This window comes from Brachyhypopomus gauderio, unplaced genomic scaffold (assembly GCF_052324685.1).
Source record: "Brachyhypopomus gauderio isolate BG-103 unplaced genomic scaffold, BGAUD_0.2 sc244, whole genome shotgun sequence".
NCBI classification, from domain to species: Eukaryota; Metazoa; Chordata; class Actinopteri; order Gymnotiformes; family Hypopomidae; genus Brachyhypopomus; species Brachyhypopomus gauderio.
The window spans coordinates 47,528-75,099 of NW_027507065.1; the positions used below are offsets into that span (position 1 = coordinate 47,528).

The 27,572-nt window shown below is 40.4% G+C and overlaps 1 protein-coding gene and 2 long non-coding RNA genes across 7 annotated transcripts; 1 reads left to right on the forward strand and 2 right to left on the reverse strand.

Annotated features, from left to right (window-relative positions):
• Positions 1–673: 673 nt before the first annotated feature.
• Positions 674–2,510, reverse strand: LOC143504246 (uncharacterized). Its single transcript, XR_013127492.1, has 3 exons — positions 2,349–2,510; positions 1,802–1,893; positions 674–1,388 (listed from the first exon to the last, which is right to left on the reverse strand). It is a non-coding gene; the product is annotated as an uncharacterized LOC143504246 (long non-coding RNA).
• Positions 2,511–2,669: 159 nt separating this feature from the next.
• Positions 2,670–7,019, forward strand: LOC143504245 (protein kinase C delta type-like). Of its 2 annotated transcripts, none has more exons than XM_076995755.1 (11): positions 2,670–2,860; positions 3,409–3,501; positions 3,687–4,070; positions 4,763–4,893; positions 5,160–5,327; positions 5,564–5,655; positions 5,785–5,847; positions 5,945–6,083; positions 6,202–6,390; positions 6,558–6,683; positions 6,850–7,019. In XM_076995755.1, exons 1-11 carry the CDS (start codon positions 2,725–2,727, stop codon positions 7,006–7,008), a joined length of 1,680 nt encoding a protein of 559 aa, XP_076851870.1. In that variant the 5' UTR covers positions 2,670–2,724; the 3' UTR covers positions 7,009–7,019. The 2 variants fall into 2 exon arrangements, with proteins under 2 accessions (XP_076851870.1, XP_076851869.1); XM_076995754.1 differs by having other exon boundaries at positions 2,675–2,860; positions 3,406–3,501.
• Positions 7,020–16,345: 9,326 nt separating this feature from the next.
• LOC143504252 (uncharacterized) lies at positions 16,346–21,669 on the reverse strand. Of its 4 annotated transcripts, none has more exons than XR_013127503.1 (6): positions 21,446–21,669; positions 20,880–20,971; positions 20,293–20,465; positions 17,370–19,580; positions 17,230–17,279; positions 16,346–17,134 (listed from the first exon to the last, which is right to left on the reverse strand). It is a non-coding gene; the product is annotated as an uncharacterized LOC143504252 (long non-coding RNA). The 4 variants fall into 4 exon arrangements; XR_013127502.1 differs by having other exon boundaries at positions 20,293–20,476; XR_013127501.1 differs by having other exon boundaries at positions 17,370–19,420; positions 19,501–19,580; positions 20,293–20,971.
• Between the last annotated feature and the right edge of the window lie 5,903 nt (positions 21,670–27,572).

Sequence of the window (27,572 nt, forward strand, 5' to 3'; positions counted from 1 at the left end):
ATGGTGTTAATTACCTGTGCATCTTTCAATATGCGCTGCACCAACATGTCCTCCTCAGCAAAAACAACAAAGTCACACCAGTCCATTCCTGTGATGAGCATCTGCCCCAGGATCTGTCAGTAGTAGTTATGATGACGCTTCAGCTGCAGTGTGCCCTGCTTTGCTTCTAGGTAAGAGCAGTCAACATAACTTACAGAGCAGAGGATCCTAATGATCAGAGATATATCTACAGAGATCACTATTTATTTATACTCATACTGCTAATGTGCATGGTTGAATAACTCAATCTATACTGTGGTATTTTATATTCATTTGTATGTTACTGTAATGATGCATACTAAAGTTTGTTTATGCAAAACAGTACTTCCGTTATGGTGAGTAGGTATAATTATTGGCCACTTTAGTTGGCACAATTCTTTTCAGGCCAGCTTTGTAGTTCAACAACTAAAGATCATTCAATTTCTCTGCATAGATTGATTGTCTTCACTCCACTCATTTATGGCCCAGACCACCCCTGAGCAGATATTATATGGGTGGTGGATCACTGTCAGCAGCACAGTGGTATATGTGCTTTTTATTTTTTAAATCAATTACATTTTGCAGTCTTAATATCTGAAATGATGTCTTTGTAATTTAAAATAAGTAGTATATGTGTAACGACCTGCGCTGGGCAGAACAGGGAGGCAGACACAAACGCTGAGAGCGAGATTTATTAAAGGAAATTCCATTGACAGAGTCGAAATAACGGGCGCAGGTCAGATCGGGAAGGCAGTCCATACATGAAATATACACAGGCATGACAACGGGTACAGAAAACAACAAGACAGACTAACTAAGGAACAAAAGGCAAAACACACGGGAGACGGATAACACAAAGGCGCAAACTTACGAACAGCTGGAATGACTAGGCACAGGTTTGAACAAAAAGACCAATACGGACATGGGAGACACAGGGACTTTTATACACAGGACTAGACAAGGACCAGGTGCGAACAATGATAACAGGGGCGTGGCAAACAATGGGAAATCACAGAGACAACGAGCAGGGCGGGATAAACAGGCAGGGAATACAGACATGAGGGAACCCAGAGTGACAGCTACGAGAGGAGGCGTAGCCCTACGTGACAATATGACTGTATTCTGTGTTTATTGACATTTTTCATAGCACCCTACATTTTTACACAAATGTACAAAGTTTAGAATATTATTACTTACCAAAGTTCTTGGCTTGTGCCATTGCTGCTCACTCTCTGTGCAGCTCAGGACAGGAGGAACAGCAGGAACTCTTAGTTGTGAATAATGTGCAGTTTGATAAAGCAATGCCACCACATGATTGCACAAAGTTGTCCCAGCAACACATGAGCAGGTCTCGAATCATCTAAAGAAATCTGCAAAAATACAAAATGTAGCAAATACAATGAGAAACAGTATCAAGTGCAATTTAATTAAAAAAACTGTTTACAAAATAAAATCAGCCAGGAAAGGCTATATAATTAGAACAGTCACTAATAGTCTACAGTGTTGCCTAATGTGGCCCTCATTTGACATAAACAATTTACCAGCTTCAATAGTATTTACAATAAAGTAAATCAGGAAACATCTGAACAAATACAGTTTCTGGGGGTTTTGCCTTTTAACATTCACTTTTCCTGACATTAAGTCATACTCACATTGCCAGATAACATTACTCAAAACATTACTCCACTACTTACTTTTCACCAACAAAATGTTTTTAATCCCCATAAACATAAATCTAAAACAACATTCATAGCATCTATCTTCTAAAGCACTGTCACCCTACACTCGAGCTGTGTGGCTTCTCCGACTTCTTCATCGACCTAAAACAGGTCGCCCTCACACACATCTCTCCTGTCACCTGATCTTTGTTCAACACTAAAATGCAAATAAAAGAACAGACTTAATCACAGTATGTGTTTAATAGTGAAGTGAGATAACTCAGTCCTGAGACAGGTTAAACAGCAGTCTCCGGCGCGGATTCCGTGTTTGTAAACAAAGCACAATATTCGTTGTTTTGTAAACAAACACGCGTCGGCGAACACCGTTGCGCTTTGTTTACAAACACAGATTCCGCTGTTTAACCCAGTCATGGCCGGGCTAAACACAGGGATCCGCCGGGTTTGTGTTGATCTTGAGTTTAAGCTCTTACGAAGTTTAGTGTTCAGACACGACCAGCTAGCTAATACACACACACACACACACGCGCGCGCGCGCACGCACACACACACACACACACACACACGCGCGCGCACGCACACACACACACACACAATGCTAACGCTAACTAATTTACGTTTAGCTGTGTGCTAGCGCTAACACGGAACACTCACCTTCGTAGTTGTCAATATAACTAGATATGTACATCTTGAAATCTTTCTCTTTCTCGCTCGAAGAAGCCGCGGCATGTGTGTCTTGACGATCCGATGAACATCGTTGACCGTCACTCGAGGGAGGTCCTGCAAACAGCGCGTGTAAAACGTCATTGTTGACGTGTCTCTGTAGTCGCGCCCGATAACCGGAAATGATACTGCCGGTATATGGGCATGCGGAAACGTCACGTGCACAGAGCGAATAAAAAATATATATTCCCATAATTCCACATGACGTCATAATACCTGCTCTGTCGTCATAACGACGGCACAACAAATGAGGGTATATATAAAATTGCATGTACAGTATAATTCCATATCAGTCCACATAAAGACAATGAAGTGGGAAGATATTACAAGGTGTTGTCTCTGGTGCTGGTGCATCGGCACCCAAGATTTGGATGACACAGACACAGAGGAGATATACGGAGGAACAGAACCAATACAGGAGACCGAAAACACCCATGGCCTGAGTGAGTAAATGAGTACAATAGTGACAACTTATTTTGGGGCATATATTGGGGCTTATTTTGTTCTTTTAACACAGCTGAATTTGGTGTTTATTGGTAAAACCAATAAGTGAAAAATAGAAAAAAAAAAACTGATAATTTGACAGGTTAATTTTTATGAAGTCAGTGGTGTTGCTATGGCAACATACCAACAAACCCCGGTCCACAAATAGTGATAGTCTCAATATAAATCAAATAATAACGATTCAATTACATTTGTGTCTTTCTTCTTGGCTTTGTATATTTATTGATTAGAAAAAGTATTTGAAGGGATTTTTTAATGGGTTGTGTATACCGTATTTTCTGGACTATAGAGCGCACCTCAATATAAGCCGCACCTACCAAGTCTTTTTAAATGGAAAATGTTGTATAACCCGCACCGGGCTATATGTCGCATATATCTACTGCTTACCTAATGCTTATATTAACACAGTTCAGCTAAAAAAACATTGACCTGTTATTACATTGTAACGTGTACTTAGGACTTGTTGAAAAAATCATTTTTGCAGTAGCACCTTTGAATAACAGTATTCTGGATGAGGCCTGTGAGGAGCTGCTCCTCGTTCTACTGGACGAGACTGAGGACTCCTATAACCCATCTCTAGGTGACCAAGACACATTCATACAGAATATCAATTTGATAACATATTTCATAATTTGCTGACATCAACGTGTTCAGTAGCTATTCATATCAAACAAGCACACATTAACACAATTCAGATGAAAAACATTCACCTGTTAATTTCATGTAATATTTAATTATGGCTTCTTGAAAAAATCTTTTTTGCAGTAGCACCGTTGAATAACAGTGTTCTGGATGAGGCCTGGGAGAAGCTGCGCCACGTTCTCCTGGACGAGATTGAGGTCTCTTTGAACGTAAGTGTTCTGGACGATGCCTGGAAGGAGCTGCTCCAGGTTCTCCTGGACGAGACTGAGGTCTCGTTGAACACAAGTGTTCTGGACGATGCCTGGAAGGAGCTGCTCCAGGTTCTCCTGGACGAGACTGAGGTCTCGTTGAACACAAGTTCTCTGGACGATGCCTGGAAGGAGCTGCTCCAGGTTCTCCTGGACGAGACTAAGGTCTCGTTGAACACAAGTGCTCTGGACGATGCCTGGAAGGAGTTGCTCCACGTTCTCCTGGATGAGACTGAGGACTCCTACAACCCATCTCTAGGTGAATCTCAAGTTGATAACATATTGTAATTAGCTGATATCAACATGTTCAATAGTTATTTTCATATAATTCAACTCAACTCAACTTTATTTATAGAGCACTGTAAGAACGGCAGCCAAAACAAAGTGCTGTACATAAGAATAGAACATTAGACATAAAACAAATAATAATAAAAAATGGATAAAACAATATTAACTAAAGCGGTAAAAGGAATCAATAGAACAAATCAAAGAATTAAACTAAAGCAGTAAAAACTAAAAATATACAAAGTCTCATGCTGTGTTTAAAGCCAATGAATTAAAGTGGGTTTTAAGACTTGTTTTTAAAATGGGCAGTGAAGGGGCTTGTCTAACATGCAGTGGTAGGTTGTTCCATAATCTAGGAGCAGCAATGGAAAAAGCTCTATCCCCTCTGAGCTTACGCTTTGCGTTACTTTTGGCGTCTCTTGCCACAGGGCATATGGTGTCACATGCATCCCTGTAGGGAAGAGCAGGGCTGCCTTTGTAATTCACCCAATAATAGAAAATATTTATTACAAAAAAAAAAACTATATGCACTTGAACTTGGGTTAGACCAAGTGCCAAACTAAAGTGGCTAATCTGTGTGGCATCACCCAGAAACTACTGGCTGAGGTATTCACCCAAGTTAGCTAGATGTCTGGATGTGTAAAAATGTACTGTACATCTCTGTAGATGCGTCTCCATGTGGTCGTCTTTGTGAGGGTTCGAGTCCTCGCTCCCTGTCCAGGATCAGCCACCAGACACACATCACTGTGGAGCACTTCACCTTTCACAGTGTACTGGGCCAGGGAAGCTATGGCAAGGTAGAGTCTTCCCCTTCACGCGGCTCCCACGTCCTCCACACACACACACTGACTCTGTGTCTCTCTTCACTTCTCCTGACTATTCACTTATCATTTTTACATGTCTGTCCTTTTGCCCTTCTATTGTTAAATACTATCTCCACAAGAATAGACCAAACAAACTATTCCATCAAATCTTCATATTTCATGGATGTGTGTGTATGTGTGTTTTATTTTTCTTTCACTCTGGTCTGTTTGTCTATTTCTCTCCCTTGGTCCCTGCTCAGGTTTTTCTGGCTGAACTAAAGGGCAGCAAGGATTTGTTTGCTGTGAAAGCCTTGAGGAAGGACGTGATGAATAATAACGTAGAGTTCACCATGGTGGAGAAGCGGGTGCTAGCTCTGGCATGGGACTGTCCCTTCCTCACCCACCTTTACTCCACCTTTCAGACCGAGGTAGTAAAGAACAAATTAACGGTTACATTATACAGTTGCTCCACCTCTCAGTCAACAGTAATGGGGTGTCCAGCAGGACTCTTTTGTATAGGCAGTAATTAACCACACCAGGCATTGTCACAACTGTTTACTGTAACTTATACTTCATGGAGTCACTGTGGTATTTAGATGATTGTTGAGTCAGTAATTCTGCTTGTACTCATACCAAAGTGTTTATGGCATTGTCTGCATGTTAGGAGCACTTGTTCTTTGTCATGGAGTACCTGACCGGAGGTGACCTGATGTTCCACATACGGGAAACAGGAAGCTTTGACCTCTACACAGCCACGTGAGGCAACACACACACACACACACACACACACAATGATGTTTTTTTGTATGTCTTATATAAATATAAACGTAGGTGTGTGTAATTATAGTCCGGTCTGATGGCTCCTGGTTTGTTTCTTTCTTCCAGATTCTATGCAGCTGAAATTGTGTGCGGACTCCAGTTCCTTCATGGAAAGGGCATCATCCACAGGTAACACACACAAACAAATCTACATGGACATTCTGTACTTTCACCTTTACTGTTCTTGTCTACTGAACCACATTTTTGTATTTCTCTCCTGCATTAGGGATCTCAAGTTGGACAATGTGATGCTGGATGGAGAAGGTCACATAAAAATTGCGGATTTTGGCATGTGCAAAGAGAATGTTTTTGGAGACAATCTTGGCAAAACATTCTGTGGGACACCATACTACATGGCCCCTGAGGTATGAGATGGCATCAAATGAATTTGACATTGAATGTTCTCACCTGTAGCAATGTCAATGTAATTCAGTATGCCCTGAATGTGAATGTGTGTGCATGTGTGTGTGTGTGTGTGTGTAGATCATTCTGGGTGAGCGGTATTCATTCTCTGTGGATTGGTGGTCATTTGGTGTGCTCCTATATGGGATGCTGATTGGTAAGCCTCCATTCGATGGTGAAGAGATAGATGATATTTTTGATTCCATCATTATGGACATACCTGACTTCCCTGACTGGATCACTCTGGATACCAGAGACATGCTAGAACGAGTAAGCATGCACAAAACCATACCTGATGACACATTAATAATAGTAATAATAATAATAATAATAATAATAATAATAATAATACTTCACAACCAAGACATGAATAGACACACTGAGATATTTCTATTATGAATAATATTCTTGCTTTTGGTTTTCTTCCATGAACAAAGCTGTTTGAGCGAGACCCTTCTTATAGACTGGGTGTTGTGCCTAATATCCGAGGTCACTCATTCTTTGAGATCGTCGACTGGTCTGCTCTGGAGAGGAGAGAGATCCAACCCCCTTACGTGCCAGTGGTATGAGCTTTCTTTCCATCTCTTTCCATTTCTTACAGTCATCTCTCATTCCTGTTTTTTTTTACTTTTCATACTGTATGCTCATAGAGCAAATTGCAAAAATACAGATACTGAAAAGCAGCCTCTGTTCATCATGTGATTTGCTTCCATTCTCCTTCAACCACAGAAATCATCCAATGACGGTGGCAACTGCGAGCAGGAGTTATTAAACGACCGCCTGTCCATGTGTGAGAAAGGCTTGATTGGCTTAACGGACCAGAGTGCGTTTGCTGGCTTTTCTTTCGTCAACCAGCACATGGAGCATCTCCTGCAGGGGTGTAAATAAAAAAAATGTAAATGTGCCATATTTTGTCAATTGTGATTTATACACCCCAATCAAAATTTGTCCTCCGCTTTTAACCCATCTGTGCAGTTAGAACACACACACACACACACACACTAGTGATTACTAGGGGGCTGTGGATCACATGTGCCCAGAGCGGTGGGCAGCCCTAGCCTGGCGCCCGGGGAGCAGTTGGGGTTAGGTGCCTTGCTCAAGGGCACCTCAGTCATGGCCTCAGGTCTGAGAATTGAACCCATGACCCTCCGGTCACAAGACCAGTTCCCTACCACCAGGCCATGACTGACCTGGACAAGTGATGGACAACCTGCTCCACATCTTAACATGGCAGAAGAAGATACAGTACAAATGTGTGATTAAACTATACAGCCAGTGTTTTTATGTGTCACTGGCTCTCCCTTCTCAAAATAAAACCTGTATTTTGGGCATGGTCTGGGGGTGATTCACAGAGGTGTCAACTGGCCATAACTGCTCCTCCAGGTTATGTATTCCATTTTAGGCAATATTTGATACACCCTTGCCAAATCCATGTAGATCAGGTATCACCAAATGGCGGACCGCGGTCCGGATCCGGACCCGAACACCGTCCTGTCCGGACCCAATCACATTCCTGATTAACTGGATACGGACCCAAATGCCAAAAAAATTTTAACGGGAGACTATATTTTAAACCGGAGAATTTATTTTCAGACGAGTGTTACGTTCACCACCCATTTGAGTGTTACGTTCACCCCCCCCCCCCCCCCCCCCCCCCCGCTCAACAACTTTCGTTCGCCACCGCGGACCCGGACCTAAGGTCTGAGCTATCTGCCAAAAATGGACCGCGGAAAGATTTAATTGATTACCCCTGATGTAGATGTTTTGTTCAAGTAACCATTCATTATTGTAATTCAAAAACATTAGATAATCCCTCATTGATTGTGTCCATGAATCACTGATAACACCTTTAAAGTATGTGGAACGGCAGAGTAAGGGTTAATAACCCAGTTTGCAAAAGAGGTTACTGAAAGTATAGATAAAAAGATATAGATTATGTACAGTTGAAATCGTATTGTGAGTTTGCAGGGGTATATTTAATTTAAGCACATGTGCATATGGTTTCATTTTTGTGTGCATAAAGCTTAGAAAGGAAATAAATACAATGCATTTTAAAAGGTATTGTAACGAGTGAGAGCTAAGAGGACACAAATACTGAGGATAGCAGGGTTTAATAGCTGGAGTGTTAACATAGAGGATACGAGGGTAACGAGGCATACTAATTAAAATACAACTATCACAAATCAAGAACTAACAACCAGACAGGATAACTCAGATAACAAAAGACAGAGGATAAAACAAACACAAGAACTCAGAACAAGGTAGATAAACACAGAACCAAGATTACCACCACAGTGACTTCCAAAGAGGGACTGAAACACAGGGAGTACAAGTACCAAACCAATCAAGACAAACTAGAAACACCTGAGCTGAAAGCAAGGAAGGAGGGACAGACAAGACAAGGTGAACAACAGAAGACCTGGGCTGTGTTCGAAATAGACTACTACATACTGGATACTGCATACTGGACTCAGTATATACTGGATACTGCATACTGGTCCTCGTAGTAGTATGCAGTACAGTTTCCAGTATGCGACAAAAGCAAAGCACACTACGGGGTCACGTGAACGTAGCGTTGCATGATGGGATGCAGTACACCACGAAGATAGCTCTGTTCGCGTACTGGAATATTTTGCGGAAGTAGTAGGTCATCCGGGTATGTTTCGCGTACTGGAAATTTTCATTTTGGTCACATACTGCATACGGCATACTGATTTGGGGCTCAATCAGTACGCCAGTAGTATGTAGTAGCAGGGTTGCCAACTTTTGACGTTCGCTTGGAGTGAGATTTTAACCTGGAGCCGGTGGCGAGTGTATTTTGTTGAGCCGGCGGTGGGGGGGGGGGGGGGGGGGGGGGGTGGCGAACGAAAGTTGGGCAAACACAGATTCACAGATGGACACAGATTCAGTGTTATATCGCCGGTGGATGGCGCCAGAGCTAGCGAACTAGTAACGTATTGAATCATATATGTGGATCTGAGGTAAATAAACTGGATATTTTTTTTCGGCGTGAGATATCGGAAGTGTGGCGTGAGAGCGTGTGAAAACGGTCAAATGCGTGTGTCTCACGCTCAATGCGTGAGAGTTGGCAACCCTGTAGTAGGCTATTTCAAACACAGCCATGGACTGGACTTACTGGGGAACGGATCTAAACAAGGTCACACAGAAGACACGGACTGGACTGACAGCAGGAGAGAACACCGACAGGGGTGTGACAGACAGAGGGAAAGCATAGAAACAGGGCGGGATAAACAGACGAGGAGAACACAGGCACATTGAACAGTACCGGAGTGACAGCTAGAGAGGGGGACGTAGCCCTATGTGACATGTATATTAACCATGCATATTTGCACAGGTTAACATTTAAATAAGTGTAAAATCTTTTTGTCTTATACTGTATATGTGTATGGTGTATAGTGGAAAGATATTTGGTATAGGCTCTCTTGGCTTTATGTGTGGTGTATATGTGCACTGTATGAATATTGGTGCATTTAAGCTATTTTTACTACTTGCCAATTAAACACGGGCATATGATCAAATGGTTTATAATACACTGCTTTTTGTTGGATTCTCATATTTAGAGATACATGCTCAGACGCTGCTTTATGGGAAACATTTGTAGGTAGGCCTACAGTCATTTGAAAAAGTTTGGGCACCCCAATTCATCTTAAGGAGATGAGACAGTTTACAGACAGGAGATCCTGAAATTGGCAGATTGGTGCTCAGAAAATAATTTATCTCTGAACACAAAGAAAACCAAAGAGATAATCGTCGACTTCAGGAAACACAGCACGACCTAGACCCTTTATACATCAACCTAGCCCCTTTATACATCAACCTAGCCCCTTTATACATCAACCTAGCCCCTTTATACATTAACCTAGCCCCTTTATACATCAACCTAGCCCCTTTATACATTAACCTAGCCCCTTTATACATCAACCTAGCCCCTTTATACATCAACCTAGCCCCTTTATACATTAACCTAGCCCCTTTATACATCAACCTAGCCCCTTTATACATTAACCTAGCCCCTTTATACATCAACCTAGCCCCTTTATACATCAACCTAGCCCCTTTATACATCAACCTAGCCCCTTTATACATCAACCTAGCCCCTTTATACATTAACCTAGCCCCTTTATACATCAACCTAGCCCCTTTATACATTAACCTAGCCCCTTTATACATCAACCTAGCCCCTTTATACATCAACCTAGCCCCTTTATACATTAACCTAGCCCCTTTATACATCAGCCTAGCCCCTTTATACATTAACCTAGCCCCTTTATACATTAACCTAGCCCCTTTATACATCAACCTAGCCCCTTTATACATTAACGGTGAGTATGTGGAGGGTCCACACTTTCCGGTTCCTTGGTGTCCTTATCTCTGCCAACCTAGACTGGAAACACCACAGCAGTCATCAAAAAGGCTCAGCAGAGGCTACACTTTCTGAGAGTCCTCAGAAAACACAAGCTGGACTCCAACCTACTGCTGGTGTTCTACCGCGCCTTCATCGAGAGCCTGCTGACGTACTGCGTCACAGTGTGGTATGGCAGCTGCACCATGGCAGACAGAGAGAGACTCCAGAAAGTAGTTAAAACAGCACAGAAAATAATTGGCTGCCCTCTTCCATCCTTGATGGACATTTATACCTCACGCTGCCTCAAAAAAGCTAAAAACATAATGGAGGACAGCATCCACCCTGGCTTTGATCCGTTTGACTTGTTGCCCTCAGGGAAGAGCTACAGGTGCATCAGAACAAGGACAAACCGATTCAAGAACAGTTTCTTCCCCAAAGCAATCACCACACTGAACTCACACATGCACTGATCCCATAACTGAACCTCCAATCCCATAGACTCTCACCATATAATAAATGCAATAATAATAAGTGCAATAATATGTGGAATATGTGCAATATTACTATTTAACTATTTAACATGCAAATCTTAGTGTTTAAACTAGAACTGGAAATTCTCCACACCTTTATTGTATTTAAATTTAAAAATCTTTATTATTCTATACTGTAAAAATTTTTCTGATACTTTTTATATTCTGTATGTTTGCACTGAAAAAGGTAAGCTTTCAATCTCATTGTACATGTGTATAATGACAATAAAGGCATTCTATTCTATTCTATAATCATTTGTAGTTGTCAATGAGTGCCCGGAGCGGTGAGCAGCCTCTACAGCGCCCGTGGAGCAATTCAGGGTTAGCTGCCTTACCCAAGGGCACTTCAGGGTTAGCTGCCTTACCCAAGGGCACTTCAGGGTTAGGTGCCTTACCCAAGGGCACTTCAGCCCTAGAGGCTGTAGAGCAGGGATGGGCAACTGGCGGCCCGCAAATAGATCAATAATAATTTAATAATTAAAAGAAAAAAAAATATGAGACATGTGGGTAAAATGCTATAATTAAGTATGTTTAGAGACACATTTATGTAACCATGCTTAAACAGCAAAAATGCCCATAGACTTGCTAGGGTTAAGGACATGTTAATGCATTTATATGCAGAAAATAGATGTATGTTGGTGCAATAAACATACAGATCTGAATTCATTGAAAATGTTCTTATTGAGAATAATTTGTAGTGTCTTTCATATCCAATTATTTGAAGTGCGTGGTCATGTGGCCCTCCAATAATAGTGCTGAAAATTTTTTGGCCCTCTTTATCATGGAAGTTGCCCATCCCTGCTGTAGAGGCTGCTCACTGCTCCGGGCACGTGTGCTCACTTCACCTGTGTGTGTACTTAAATGTGTGTTTCACACATTGTGTAAGTTGTGTTTAAAGGTGTGTTTAAATATATTTCATTGTTTTATTATAGGTGTAATTATATTCATTAAAAAGATGCATGTAATTTTATAGAAAATGAATTATTATAATAAAGAAATTAGCATTCATCTGGTCAGTGTCTTGTGTAATTGATACAGTATGGTAAGCAATCAGAACTCTCAGGTGGGTGACAAATTATTACTAAAATAAATTAAACAGTACTTAAACAGTGAATTTATTGCAGTAAATCAGCATTTGGTCACAACACATGTAAACCACATTTAATGTACAAAAATGTACATGAATATATATATACATAACTACAGATAATTACATTACATCCTCTGTTGGGATTTTTGAGATAGATAGCTAGATAGATAGATTTATTTATGTATCCCAGAGGGGAAATCGTGTGTTACAGCAGCGCAATCCATATATAGATATATAGATCAATGGGCTGACCTGGCTAATATTTAAACGGAAATATGTCAGCACCCCGTGTGCATATAGCCTATTCTGAAGTAATTCCATTTTTGTTGAAAAATCCGACACTCTGTGTCCGCTTTTCTCTTTTTTTGACAGACATTTCACTTAACAGGGTGCAGACAATATAGGAACTGCAGATTTTAACTAAATGGAGTTTATTCTTTTTTAATAATCCAGGTTTATTCCGTGGGCTGGACTGAACCCCCTGGCGGGCTGGGTCGCCCCTGGTGTATACCATCACAATCACAGCATCATTACTCTTAACAAGGTCTCGAGGAACATCAAACCAACTGAATAAATTATTGTGAAACTGTCAAGAAAAACTCAAATGTCTCGAATTTTTGCATTCCGAGTCGACAATGTTGCCTGTGGAGAACCCAAACATTCGAATGCCGACACAACTTCTCCAGGTGTGGCTGGAATGTTTAAAATGCACGTTTTACAGCCCTTTAAAGAAGTTATTCATGTTTAAGCAACTGCTTTGACGACAGAAATGCTTAGATACAATTTACAAAACATGATACACTCACCCATCACCAAGTCTCTAAAAGACATGTGATTGATTATAATGTTGTATTTACCTGTTCCGGGATTCTCAGGGGACTGGCGGCCCATCCAGCTCCTCCTCTTATAGTGGCCGAAGGGCCCTCGGCCTACTGAAGGAGGGGAGGGGGGTTACAGTTCCTGGAATACCTGAGGACGGAGTTGTATGCAACAAATGGACATATTAATTATTATTCTTGTCATGTTATGTTACTGCAGTAATGTATGTATGTCATGTTTGTGTTTGTAGGTAACCCCTGCTAGTAGTAGTGGTGTGTCCCAGCTTAATTAAGGGGAGGAGCTACTAGTATAAGAGGCCTTCCTCTCAGAGGCTAAGGAGGTTGAGGTTGGTTGGTTAATGTTGGTTGTTTGATATTGGATGTTATTGTGTTGAGCCCAAGAAACTTAGGGGCTAGACTGGCTGCTGATTGCCAGTGCTTACTGGAGGTACTGCTTATAAGCCTTTGTGGGCTTGAGTACTTTTTATGTTTGTTTTCCTTTTATACAGTTTTTCTTTTCGTTTACTAGTATTGGTGATTTACTCCTTTGCTGGAATACACAATTAAAACACCTGGATTGGGAACTCCAATGTCTGTATTCACCTCACTCTCTGTAGTGAACCCACCTCCATATTCACCCACTCGTAGTACCACGCTCACAGTATGGTTTCAATGGGTGTTCATAATGTGACCGGACTGTGTATATTATTTTAATCTTTTCTCTTTGTTTTTGCCCAATCCAGAAGCTAACACCAATTGATGAGCTGATGAGGCCTGCTTTCCTGCACAAGAGAACACAGATGCTGGAAGATGATGTGAGAGAGACCCAGCATATTGCACGTCTAAGGGTACATGTGGAGAGGATGATTAGACGAATTAAAGAAAACAAACTATTTGACACTGTAATACCACTCTCCATCACAGGAAGTATCAATCAAATTGTTTACTGTGGCATGTCTTCTCTCCAGCTACCAGAATGGTCCTCTTGTCAAGAAATGGGCCTCGGATGGTGGAAAGGGCTGTATGAGTACAGAATATATAACATTTGCTCTTTCCCAAGAATACTTTTTACATTCATGTACAGGGCTTTTTGTTATTATTTTAGAAATGTTACAGAATTTCTCCTGATGTTTCCCTGCTGCAATTAAGGCTTTCATGATTTGAGGTAGGTTTACTAAATAAGGAAAAACAGCAGGGCAATGGTACTCCAGGGGGGTATTCCACGAAGCGAGCTAACTCAGTAAGCCGGGCTTTTAAAGACAAGCCTGGCTCATTTTGCTCAAATTCGGTTCCACAAAAGAGGCTAGACTTGAGCCTCGCTCAGTTACTACAGCAACATATACGTTTGAACTAACCTGCTCCGTACCAGGCTAGAGTTGAGGCTTAGCTTAGCCGGACCGCTTCTATTGGCTGAGCAGCGTGATGTCAGTCTCGCCATCCGGGAAACTGAATTGAGGAACAAGGTTCCGCTGCAGTTCTATCCATTAAATGGCTGTGGATGTAGCATATATTATAACATCTTTATACATTTAATTGAGTACTGTAATTATTAGTTTGGAATGATTGCAGGTTATTATTATCAAAATTTAATAATTATATTTCAAAATGCAATTTATATTTCGATCTTAAGAGTACATATTCAATGTTATTCAGTGAGGTTTCTGCACATTTTAATGTATTGGTTTAATCTTCACAAATTCAGGTCAGTGTAAAATGGAATACAGTGTCTAATCGCAGTTATGGTGCAGAAACATACATTAGCATAAACTCTATATCACAAAAAATACAATTCTTTGTACCTGAGTATTAATAATTATTAATACTGAGTAATTTAGGTGAAGATACTTTTAGGTATATATTTATCCCCATACTTCCTCTTTTGTGTTCAAATTACAAGCAAATCATATCACTTTGCAATTTACATATGTTCAGTATAAATAATGTAAATGTGTGGTTAACTTAATGGTGCAAAAAGGAAATGGATACAGACAACTACCTTACCAAGATTTTCATACAGGTGATACAAATAATCCAAAATGTAAGCTATAAAGAGAGCAGCTAACAGTGAAGGCTGAAGGCTGATTGACCACGGCATGTCCATTTGTAGAGAATCCAGTAGATGAGGGAGCGTGTGTAGTGCACAGAGCATTCATGCTACCAGCTCCAAGGTCAATCCAGGACAGGACAGATCCACTGGGCTTTCCGGATGACTACTTATTTGAGCACTACAGGTCAGGGGCGCAGATGGCACTGGGGACGGGGGGGACATGTCCCCTCCAGATTTATATTGACCCCATCCGAAATCTAGCATCTACAAGCATAAACGCATATATTGTACAGCTTGGTCCCCCTCACTTCAGAATTTCCATCTGCGCCGATGCTACAGGTTCAGAAGACACAGTATTATATATCTTTGTAAATTACCGGGGCCATATATTGAGAAGACCACTAGACGTAGTAAATCTCTTACCAAACCCCAAACAGTCTGTATCGCTTTGTGCTTCTTTGCCAGTCGTGCATTTCTGTACAGCTTTGGGGATGCATAACATCTTAGTAAGGCAACGTTCTGCAGCGAAATTCGAAAGGTTTACCTTGCGCTTAAGCGCTTCCTTAATATATTCATCAAATTCCCTGGTCACAGAGGCATCCTTCCCATCCTTTTCAGAACAGCTGGCATGTATTCATGAGAAGTAGTGTTGGTTTGATCAGTAACTTGGAGTTAAATTTATATGACTTTAACAGACGCTCTTATCCAGAGCACTTACCAAAGTGCTTTGTATTCATCTTAATCAACTATTTCATGCTAAAATTCCTTCAATTCAAAACGCATTGAATTGTCTAGGATTTCCAAATGTCATTGGTGCTATAGACTGTACTCACATCTGGATAAAGGCTCCATCTGTACCCATGGAGGCAGACTATGTGAACCAAAAAATTATTTCACAGCATCAATGTACAGGTACATGCAAGTTTTGCCTACCCAACAGAAATTGTAAAGCATGTCAGTTCATGGGTTTGAATAACTTTCACCCTTTGTCACTTTTGCCATTGTTCTAGATGGTTTGCACCAGCCAATTTCTATTCTCCAACATTGAGGTAAAATGGCCCGGCTCGCTGCACGATTCCAGGATATTTCGTGCCTCCTCACTGGCACAGAGGTTTGCTAAGGTAAGAATACTCCAACCACACAAAATAGTGCAGATTTGGCCTCAGTGTTTAACTCTACTCCTTATAATCGTAGGTGCTTTTCCTGGCTTACTGCTTGGGGATAGGGGTTACCCCTGCCAACCTTTTCTCCTTACCCCATATGCAGACCCTACAACAGATGCAGAGAGGAGGTTCAATCATGCACATTCAAAGACAAGGGCATGCATTGAGATGGCATTTGGACAGTTAAACAGCAGATTTAACTGCTTGCGCCATCTCAGAGTCACTCCTGAGAGAGCCTGTGACATTAAAGCAGCCTGTGCAGTTTTGCACAATGTGGCAATACTGCAAAAAGAAGAAATGCCAAGAGTGCAGTTGGAGCAATGGGAAGACGACATTTTAATTGCAGACCACATGGATGGTAGAGCTATGAGGGACATGTATGCAAACACTTACTTTAGTTAAGGGAATATTTTGTTTGCATTTGTTCATTAACACTATTAACATAAAACAAGAGGCGTTTTTTTTTTAAAGAGAAATGTATTAATTGTCTTGCTGAGCCTGTGGACAGAAGAAACTTTGATTTACTTATCTTGCAAAAACAAGCATATTAAAGTGAGACCTTTTTGCAAATACTCACATTTTTCTCCATTTTCTTTATTTCAAGCTCCAACTTCCGTATTTTTAGTTTTTTGTACTGCAGATCTGCTTTTTTACATTCTATATCTTAGAGCAAGAACCTTTTGTAGATCTCACTAATCATGGATTCCTTTAAGACTGAAGTATAGTCAAGAATGAGAAGTATTTATTCATGTTGAACTGCATAACTACTCACGTGTTCTCTTGCAGAGGTGTGAGCTCTGAACATGGAGGCCTGAGGGTCTTCTCATGATTTGTGTTGTGTTTAAAGGAAATTGAAGAACAGAGATCACACAGCACATTAACAGACAGATACATAGACACACACGCCTTACAGAACAGGCAGACACTGTGTCCTTTCTGAACAGGCAGAAACTGTGTCCTCATCCTCCTGTACCATCCTGGATGGTCCGGCAATCTCCCCCTGCAAACAACAAATTAAGACACGTAAATGTTAACGGAAATGTTAACGGTCCTCAGGGTTCAGTCATAAGAAATAGGCGGGTTTATGGTACTCACATCATTGTCAAATACAGGAGGGTCCAAAAGAGTCAGCACACCCCCCACCACTGTAAAATTTTAGTCATCAAGTATACAATAATACTACAATGTAGCCTGTAAGAACAAAAATGTAAAATCTGAGAAACAACTAAACCTACCTTTAACATAAGGCTGTGTATCATGAGGACAGACAGGATCAGATGATGTTCCTCCTTCGATTCCCACAATGATGGGGCGTCCGCTGTTTTGCTCTAAAGCAAGGTCTTCTGCAGGAGTGAGGGCTGCTACAGGAGGCCCACCACCAGCAGCAGCAGTAGCAGTTTTCTTTCTGGTTGCTAAAATATTTTATACAGTTATTTAATATGGTGTTTTACTTTTTCCTGCACATTGGACTAATCAACTGTACTTACCATTCTGGAGTACATATTTTTATTTTACCTTGACCTGCTGCCACGTTCTTCTAACCCCGCTCATGTTACTTCTAAATCAGGAAATTATTAACATGCTCACGCATTTAATCTGTCTGCAATATTGTGCCAGGCAGCTTCTCTGGCTTTATTAATACAGGACGTGTTGCCTTTCTTCATAATAACGTCTTTATATTCCTCATAAAGACGTATGAGTAGCTCCTGTTCAGCAGAAGAAAAAAAAGCTGCTCGTTCTTTCAGCTCTTTCGACATTTTCTTGCCTTTTCGAATATCGATTAGTGAGGCTGTGTAAATACTGTGTGCACGCGCATGATCGCCGATTACAAAAGCCGGGCTTGAATTAGCGGGGACAGGTTGAGTCTGGATTTCGTTAGTGGAACGGAACTAGACGGAAGTGAACTGTTTGGCTAACTCAAGCGAGGCTCACTCTAATAAGCGCCGCTTTCATAAGCTCGCTTCGTGGAATAGCCCCCAGGACCAATGTTGGAAACCTGTGGTAAATATTTAAGGGTGCATTTGCATGTTATCCATGTGTTTACTTTTTATGTACACTTCCTGCAGTTTGAACTATGACCACTTACTTTTTGTAAATAGTTACTTCACATCTAATGGGCTTCACTTTTAATGTTTAATATTTAATATAAATGTTTCACTTGTTTGTACTTAAGCTTGAGGAAATGTAAAACTGACAAAGTGAAGGAAAATAAATAATTTTATTTTGAAACAAAGTGCTTGTGATTTGTCTATTGAGTTGTTTTTTTTTTTATATCAGAACTGTGCCATTGACATTCAAATGTTTTTCTATTCTACAGATCCTTATCAGGGTTATAAGAACATTTTTAACAAATACAACAATATATACAAACATACAAACTGAGTTTATAGACATCTGGGCATGTATATGTGAAAAAAGAAATGGTCCACCTTTTGTTTAATGGTGTTAATTACCTGTGCATCTTTCAATATGCGCTGCACCAACATGTCCTCCTCAGCAAAAACAACAAAGTCACACCAGTCCATTCCTGTGATGAGCATCTGCCCCTGGATCTGTCAGTAGTAGTTATGATGACGCTTCAGCTGCAGTGTGCCGTGCTTTGCTTCTAGGTAAGAGCAGTCAACATAACTTTTAACATTGGGGCACTTCACCTCAACAAGGCCGTACTGTGGGTTTTCAGTGGTCATACACAAGACCATCAGGAGAGGAGCCCATCCAAGGTGCATCTGGGTGAACCACAAATCCACAAGGGTAGACGTTGACATTTCTGGTCTGGCTGTATTCTTGAAGAGCAGCTGGCTCCATAGCAATTCCTCTTCTCATAGCAGAGGTTTGATAAGATCCTTTCAGGATCCTGTCAGCCAGTTGCCCCCATTCTCCATTCTCCCATGATGCCATTCTCCACATTCACTTTGCTTTCTGGTTGCGCACTCAACTTTGTGCGCCATTTCCCAGGTCATGGTAAGAGATTTGAGGTGGAGCTGTTCTTTTTCACTGCAAACAAACATGCAGTCTGAAGATGGCAGTCTGTAAACAACCGAAGGAACATCTGGAGGCAGAGGTGCATCATGGCAGGGTGATGTAATCTTTAGCCACTGGCTGCTGGTAAGACAGATGACTACCAGCTTGCACCATTCCAAATGCACTCTCAACCAGTGGATGGTCTTGGGAGATGCCCATCGTAGTTATCAATGGTGCAGTTTGAGGAGGAACATCTCTGTAAACCTCAGACACACGGAGAACAGAGAGGTCTGCCAGATCTCCACACACTGCTTTGTAAAGTGTGCTGTGAAAAAAGTGAAGTTTTAACTTCACTCCTTATCAATTTAGATTTACAAATATTATTAATTTGCTACTCATTCTTACCGCACACCCTCAAAAACACCTCTTTGCTTAGGTCTTGCTGAGAGAACTGCCATTTTATCCACAGGCCCTGGCTTCACACCCTGTTTAAGATACATATCTAATGTAAGTGCTTCTCAACCCTGGTACTGGAAGCCTATGATCTAAACATTTTAGTGTTTTCTCTGCTCCTAACACACCAGATTCAGCTAACTACCTAAGAAGCCAGTCCCTCTTGGGCTAACGTATGTGTGTTAGAACAGGAAACATTTACAGAGCAGAGGATCCTAATGATCAGAGATATATCTACAGAGATCACTATTTATTTATACTCATACTGCTAATGTGCATGGTTGAATAACTCCAACCTGTACTATGGTATTTTATATTCATTTGTATGTTACTGTAATGATGCACACTAAAGTTTGTTTATACAAAACAGTACTTCCGTTAAGGTGAGTAGGTATAATTATTGGCCACTTTAGTTGGCACAATTCTTGTCAGGCCAGCTTTGTAGTTCAACAACTAAAGATCATTCAATTTCTCTGCATAGATTGATTGTCTTCACTCCACTCATCTATGGCCCAGACCACCCCTGAGCAGATATTATATGGGTGGTGGATAACTGTCAGCAGTGCAGTGGTATATGTGCTTTTTATTTATTAAATCAATTACATTTTGCAGTCTTAATATCTGAAATGATGTCTTTGTAATTTAAAATAAGTAGTATATGACTGTATTCTGTGTTTATTGACATTTTTCATAGCACCCTACATTTTTACACAAATGTACAAAGTTTAGAATATTATTACTTACCAAAGTTCTTGGCTTGTGCCATTGCTGCTCACTCTCTGTGCAGCTCAGGACAGGAGGAACAGCAGGAACTCTTAGTTGTGAATAATGTGCAGTTTGATAAAGCAATGCCACCACATGATTGCACAAAGTTGTCCCAGCAACACATGAGCAGGTCTCGAATCATCTAAAGAAATCTGCAAAAATACTAAATGTAGCAAATACAATGAGAAACAGTATCAAGTGCAATTTAATAAAAAAAAAACTGTTTACAAAATAAAATCAGCCAAGAAAGGCTATATAATTAGAATACACTGTCACTAATAGTCTACAGTGTTGCCTAATGTGGCCCTCATTTGACATCAACAATTTACCAGCTTCAATAGTATTTACAATAAAGTAAATCAGGAAACATCTGAACAAATACAGTTTCTGGGGGTTTTGCCTTTTAACATTTACTTTTCCTGACATTAAGTCATACTCACATTGCCAGGTAACAATACTCAAAACATTACTCACGCATTTTCACCAACAAAATGTTTTAGTCCCCATAAACATAAATCTAAAAACAACATTCATAGCATCTATCTTCTAAAGCACTGTCACCCTACACTCGAGCTGTGTGGCTTCTCCGACTTCTTCATCGACCTAAAACAGGTCGCCCTCACACACATCTCTCCTGTCACCTGATCTTTGTTCCACACTAAAATGCAAATAAAAGAACAGACTTAATCACAGTATGTGTTTAATGGTGAAGCGAGATAACTCAGTCCTGAGACAGGTTAAACAGCAGTCTCCGGCGTGGATTCCGTGTTTGTAAACAAAGCACAATATTCGTTGTTTTGTAAACAAACACGCGTCGGCGAACACCGTCGAGTTGCGCTTTGTTTACAAACACAGATTCCGCTGTTTAACCCAGTCATGGCCGGGCTAAACACAGGGATCCGCCGGGTTTATGTTGATCTTGAGTTTAAGCTCTTACGAAGTTTAGTGTTCAGACACGACCAGCTAGCTAACAAACACACACACACACACACACACACACACACACACACACACACACACACACACACACACACACACACACACACACACACACACACACACACACACACACAATGCTAACGCTAACTAATTTACGTTTAGCTGTGTGCTAGCGCTAACACGGAACACTCACCTTCGTAGTTGTCAATATAACTAGATATGTACATCTTTAAATCTTTCTCTTTCTCGCTCGAAGAAGCCGCGGCATGTGTGTCTTGACGATCCGATGAACATCGTTGACCGTCACCCGAGGGAGGTCCTGCAAACAGCGCGTGTAAAACGTCATTGTTGACGTGTCTCTGCAGTCGCGCCCGAGATAACCGGAAATGATACTGCCGGTATATGCGCATGCGGAAGCGTCACGTGCACAGAGCGAATTATATTTTTTTATTGAGCCCTCGGAAAGTCGCGCTTCATTTCCAATGTGGGTCCGCTAGCATAGCAACATAAGCTAACCGCTAACCTTTGCTAACCTAAGCCAAGCTCCCCAGAACGCACTATTCGGCGAAACTGAAGCAGTCGTGGATTATTTTGTTCGTTTTTATTCTGATTGTGGATACTTTTGAACATAAACCGATAACTTTTTATGGAATATATGAGCAATTTTCGGCATTTTCGCCAACCCGGAAGTGAGACCGTACACCCGCTACGACGCGACTCAGTGTACACGTGAGTAAAAATTGATAATTTTTCATAAGCGATATTGTACAAAATATATATTCTAATACTAAACATTAGATTATAGACAGTATTGGAGCTTTTGAGTGCTGGAGTACTCTGTATCGTGTCGGATGCTACCGGAGTTGGCTACGGTAGCTTGGCATAGCCTGTCGGACTATATTGGACATAAATATCATATCATAGGCCTACAGGGTTCCCACGGGTCCTTGAAATCCTTGAAAGTTTGTGAATCTGAAAAAATAAGTTCAAGGCCCTGGAAAGTTTTTGAAAACAGGCATAAAAGACAGCCGTCCTTGACGGTCCTTGAATATTTTAGAGGGTTTGAAATTTCACATGGATGAAGACCGCGGTCACAGAATAATAGGGCACAGTTGGTAAGGAAGTCAATATTTACAAAAGATTGCTATGAAAAAGATTGCCATGATGTTTTAAATTTCTCATCCTTTGTTGAAAAAATATGATCTGATATGAGTTGTTATAAAGATTTAAAGAAAGTCTGCAAAGTGATTCCTTTAACATTTTATATTCAGAGTTGACTGTTTCGATGCCCATGTTAAAAGTGAATGACTGTTGAGTTCAAGTGTAATAACAAGATTATCACTGATGGTATGAGACAAAAGATATAATAGATATTCTTTCAAGAAACATCCTAATAAAAATTATAAAACCACAAAGGCTTGTCAAATGGCTCATGTCTTCTAAAGTAAAAGAGACTCATTTCAAAATAATAAATAAGATATATCCTGTAGCCATGTTTCTTGAAAGAAGAGTTAAACTTGATGTGGATTAATGGACCTTTTTTAAGTCAGAAGATGAATCCCAGGAGCATATGTTTTTCCATCTCAATATTTACAAAGTTTTTGCATGGACACTAGAAACTGGATTAATCTCAAACTTCTTTCTTTTGATACCATTATACTTCAGTTCGAATTTCTCTGATTCCATAAATTCACTACCATAAGTGGAGTGGTTAAAAGGCTGTTCTCTTTATGAATGAATATTATTCTTTATTAAGTAGATTTAAAAACTATGCTAGAATCATCTCACGCCAGATTTCTCTAGAAATCTATAGTTCTAATCTCATTATATGGCTTTGCTCCTCTGTTTTATGTATGTACTGTATGTGTATATGCATATGTGTATTATTGTTATTATTATTATTATTTGTCTACTGTCAACGTGTCATTATTTTGCCAGCACAAGTTCATTTAAAATTACATTGATTCTACAGGGCCTATGCTGACTTTTACTTGGCAAAGTTTGGTCATTCTCCTGTAGAGAAATTTGTTTGTTTGTTCAGCACCGAAAGCAAGTGTTTCCTGTAGGTAGTTGTTGATCCTTCAACAACTATAGCCATTTTACGTGAATGTCGTCATCTCAGATGTGCATTGCTAAATTGCCAGTCATGCACAGAAAATTTCAGGATGCATGGCTTGAAATGACATTCAGTCTTTTGAATTTGCGTTGTATTAACATCGTTTTTTGATAACATATTCAGGGGTAAGAGTAGGTAAATGCTGGCAGGTGCTGTCCTTGAATTTGAGGAAGTTGGTCCTGGAAAGTCATTGAAAGGTCCTTGAATTTTATGTTAACCAAGGTGTGGGAACCCTGTCTGACATTCCTGGCATATTAGCATCTGTAATAGAGGTTCTAAAATAAAACAAACCAAGGAATATGGTATTGAAGTGAATCAATATGTTCCCCCAACTGTCTACTTCAGTTTGAGCCATGAATTATCATTTCCCTATATGTACAACCTGAGATATCTAGTTTTATAGTGGACTATGTCGGGAATCTGAGGAATTTTTAAAATGTCCGCCTGGAATGTGTGCACAATAGAGTTAAAATGATCTAAAAAGATGAGCTTCTGAACAAAAATACTGGATATGACTGATTCGTTTTTGATCAGTGTATCTTAATAATCCATCTACTGTCTTTGCAGGTTTGCAACCTACAACCACCTGATGGCCTTCTGGGAACTGATTGAACCTGCAACACATCAGATGATACGGGTCACCAACTCCAAACCTACTTTCTTAATTGGAATGGCACCCCATAGTGCCATAACCTTTGTGTCTGGACTCTATGCTGGGTCTATTAGTGACAGGGAGATGTTCAGACAGTCAGGAATTATTCCTCTACTTACCCATGACATGGCAATAATGGTGGATAAGGGCTTCCTGGTAGACGATCTTGTACCATGTAAGATCCACAGGCCAGTTTTCCTGAAAAGGTGCACACGAATGTCTGCACATGACGTAAAACACACACAGTCCGTAGCCAGGCTCAGGGTACATGTTGAACGGTGCATCCGACAAGTAAAGGAGCACAAATTGTTTGACACCGTCATCCCCATGTCTATTTCAGGCAGCATAAATCAGCTATTTACTGTATCTTGTCTGCTTGTGAACTATCAGAATGGACCACTTGTAAAGACATGGAGCAAATTTTATAATGTATGCATTTAAATATCGAAAATATGTAAATATGTTTTGATGCTTTATTATTACTGGTCTTAATAACCTGCTGTAATAAACCTTGGCTTGGAGAATCAAAAATCCTTCTCATATTTTTTTTATGTCTGCACTTAAAGGAAGACATAAAAACAGTGGAATTAATCCATTGACAGAAAAAACAAACAAATCACTTCTTAATGAACAACAGATAATTAATCTGACACTATACAGGTAATCATTGTATTTATGTTTTACTGCAAACACTTTTGTATGTAATGGTAAAAGAAAAAATGATCCGCTTTTTCTCTAATGGTGTGCATCACTTCTTGATTTTTGTAAACTCGCTCAACTAGTGTGTCCTCCTGAGCACACACAACAAAATCACACCATTCTAAACCAGTCAAGAGGATCTGTCCCTGAACTTGCCAGCAGTACTTGTGTTGCCTCCGAAGTTTCAAAGCACCGCTTGACATTTTCAGATAGGGGCAGTCCACATAACTCTGAATGTTGGGGCATTTGACTTCTAAGAGTCCAAATGGTGGATTCTCAGAGGGATCGAAGATTACTCCATCAGGGGAACAACCCAGCCATGGAGCATCAGGGTGAATGACAAACCCACATGGTGAATAATTCACATTTTTCAGAATGCAGTACTCTTGAACTGCAACTGGCTCCATATGAATTCCTCCCCTCATGTCCTTGGTCTGGACAGTTCCCCTGTAGATTCTCTCTGCCAAATTCTCTGCAGAAGTATGTCCTCGAACATGGTTTGCCTCATGGAAACGTGTAGATCAGGCATGTCAAACTCAGTTTGGCTGTGGGGCCGGATCCAGACCTTCTGTTCTCAGGTGAGCCGGATCAGTAACTACAAATCAACTCCAAATATTTAGCTTTATTTTTCAGTACTATGCTTTATCATTCAGCCTACATTTTTAGCCTACCCTACATATTATAATCATGGATGAAAAGGGATCTTTTCTAAGCACAACACATTAAAACAATGAAAAAAAAAAGATTTTCATGTTTGACGGTGAATGTGTTAACAACTGGTTTATTTTAACAGTTGAGTGAATGCAGTTTTATACCTGAAGCAACTCACCACATTAACAAACTCAAGTGGGAGCTATGAAAAAAATATTTTCGCCTTAATAGTCATACTGCTTTGAAATAAATAAAAAAAGAAATACAAATAAAAGTTATAGCAGTGCATGGGTAATAAAATTAGACTACATCAGATCAAACTACTAGGCTGGGCCTACTGAAGCTGAGAACATACTGCACAATATTAATTATCTTTAATATGAAACCAGATGAATCTTATTTTTAATGATCTGTATTCATGAGTGCAAACAAATTTCGTGTCATCACACTTTTTTTCTCTCTCTCTCACTGCATTCCTGCAGTCTACTTGCTGCTGCTGGCTCCTGTAACTTGGCATCTTTTTGCCTTCACAAGTGCATCGATATTAGGTGTCAAATCCTGAGTAGCAGCACATTTAACAATGTCATTCAAGTGTTTATTTGTTAACCTTGAGCGCTGCTTTGTTTTATTATTGTTCATTACAGAGAACACCTGTTCACAAAGATAAGTAGTCCCAAACATGGATAGAACTTATGCAGCCATGGCTGTTAATTTGGGGTAACCTGGCACGAGATATTGATAAAACGTATTCATTTCCACGGACCCAAATTTATCCTTCATAGCAGAATCGCTTCATAGCGGAATTGCATCCTTTGACTGAAGCTTTAACTCGTGTCAGTGCTGCATGCTGTCATTTACTGCCCTCTAGCGACCAGAGAGAGCATTTGATTTGTATTCATTTTTTAAAAATCACAACTTTTGATAGAAATGAGCTAGAGACTTGCTTCATTTTTTGACATACTCAGAAATTTATGCCGGGCCGTATTAAATAATCCAACGGGACGGGTCCGGCCCGCGGGCCCTATGTTTCACATGCCTGCTGTACATGTTACTCTCATCTTTCTCAGACCATGCCATTCTTCACATCAACTCTGCTCCTGTGTTGCAGCTTCAATCCTCTGGCCCATGCTCAATCACACTTCCAGGGACTTAACATGCACTTCTTCCTCTTCTCACAAAACATACGCACATTCTCATCGTCCCAGCCTATAGTTTTGGATAGCAAGGGGTGCTTCAGTGGGGGCACCTGGGATGTTCACAATTTCTCTCACTGCTGCTGGCTTATGATGGAATGAAACCACACTCCCTGCCTCTACAGGCCCAAAAGCACATTCAACTAATGGGACTGCAGTTCACATGCCCATTGTTGTAACCAGAGGGGCAATTACAGGACTAAAACTTCTTATAGACCTCTGACACTCTTAGCATGGCAACATTGGGCATTTCTTCATCCAAACGCTTTATAATGTGAACTTCTGAAAAATATTAAAAGCAAAAACGTGTATAACCATTAAATCAAATTACTGCCACAATATAATCTAAACTTCATTACACATCACATGGATCAAAGGTAATATTTTTTTATTTTTTTATTTGCCTTTATTTAACCAGGTTAGTCCCTGGTTAGTCCCTTGAGATACAAGATCCCTTTTACAAGAGAGACCTGGCCAAGAGAGACCGAGCAGCAGCACAAATTACAACATTCAAGATACATTCAAAATCTCACATAAAATTTATTAAAACACGCACACACAGATGATCTGGACCTGACTGATTTTATCAGAGTCTTAAATCTGTTCAAAGAAACAAGGTCCTTGATTTTTATATCAGCCTGTAACCGGTTCCAAGTGTATGGAGCAGCAAAACTAAAAGCAGTCTTTCCTAGCTCTGTTCGAGCTCTAGGAACAGCAAGTTGCAAAAACTCACTCGAACGAAGACTGAGCAGACTTTGCCTTCTATTCAGAAGACAACATAAATAATTAGGCAAATTCCCAATTAGTGCTTTGTAAATAAAAACATACCAATGTGCAAAACGTCGTGCCTGCAACAAAGTCCAATTCACTTTTGTGTATAACAAACAATGATGAGTAAGAGGTCGACAGTTTGTTATAAATCGCAAAGCACTATGATACACACTGTCCAGTATGCTCAAACAGTGCACAGGAGCATTCATATACAAAATATCTCCATAATCTAATACAG

What these genes read in the sequence shown, in the direction of transcription:
- LOC143504245 (XM_076995754.1), top strand. Translation starts at nt 2,725, where the DNA reads ATGAAGTGGGAAGATATTACAAGGTGTTGTCTCTGGTGCTGGTGCATC. An exon ending in CTCCTACAACCCATCTCTAG is followed by an intron (nt 4,071 to 4,762) that starts GTGAATCTCAAG and finishes ACATCTCTGTAG; the next exon opens with ATGCGTCTCCATGTGGTCGT. An exon ending in ACTCCACCTTTCAGACCGAG is followed by an intron (nt 5,328 to 5,563) that starts GTAGTAAAGAAC and finishes TCTGCATGTTAG; the next exon opens with GAGCACTTGTTCTTTGTCAT.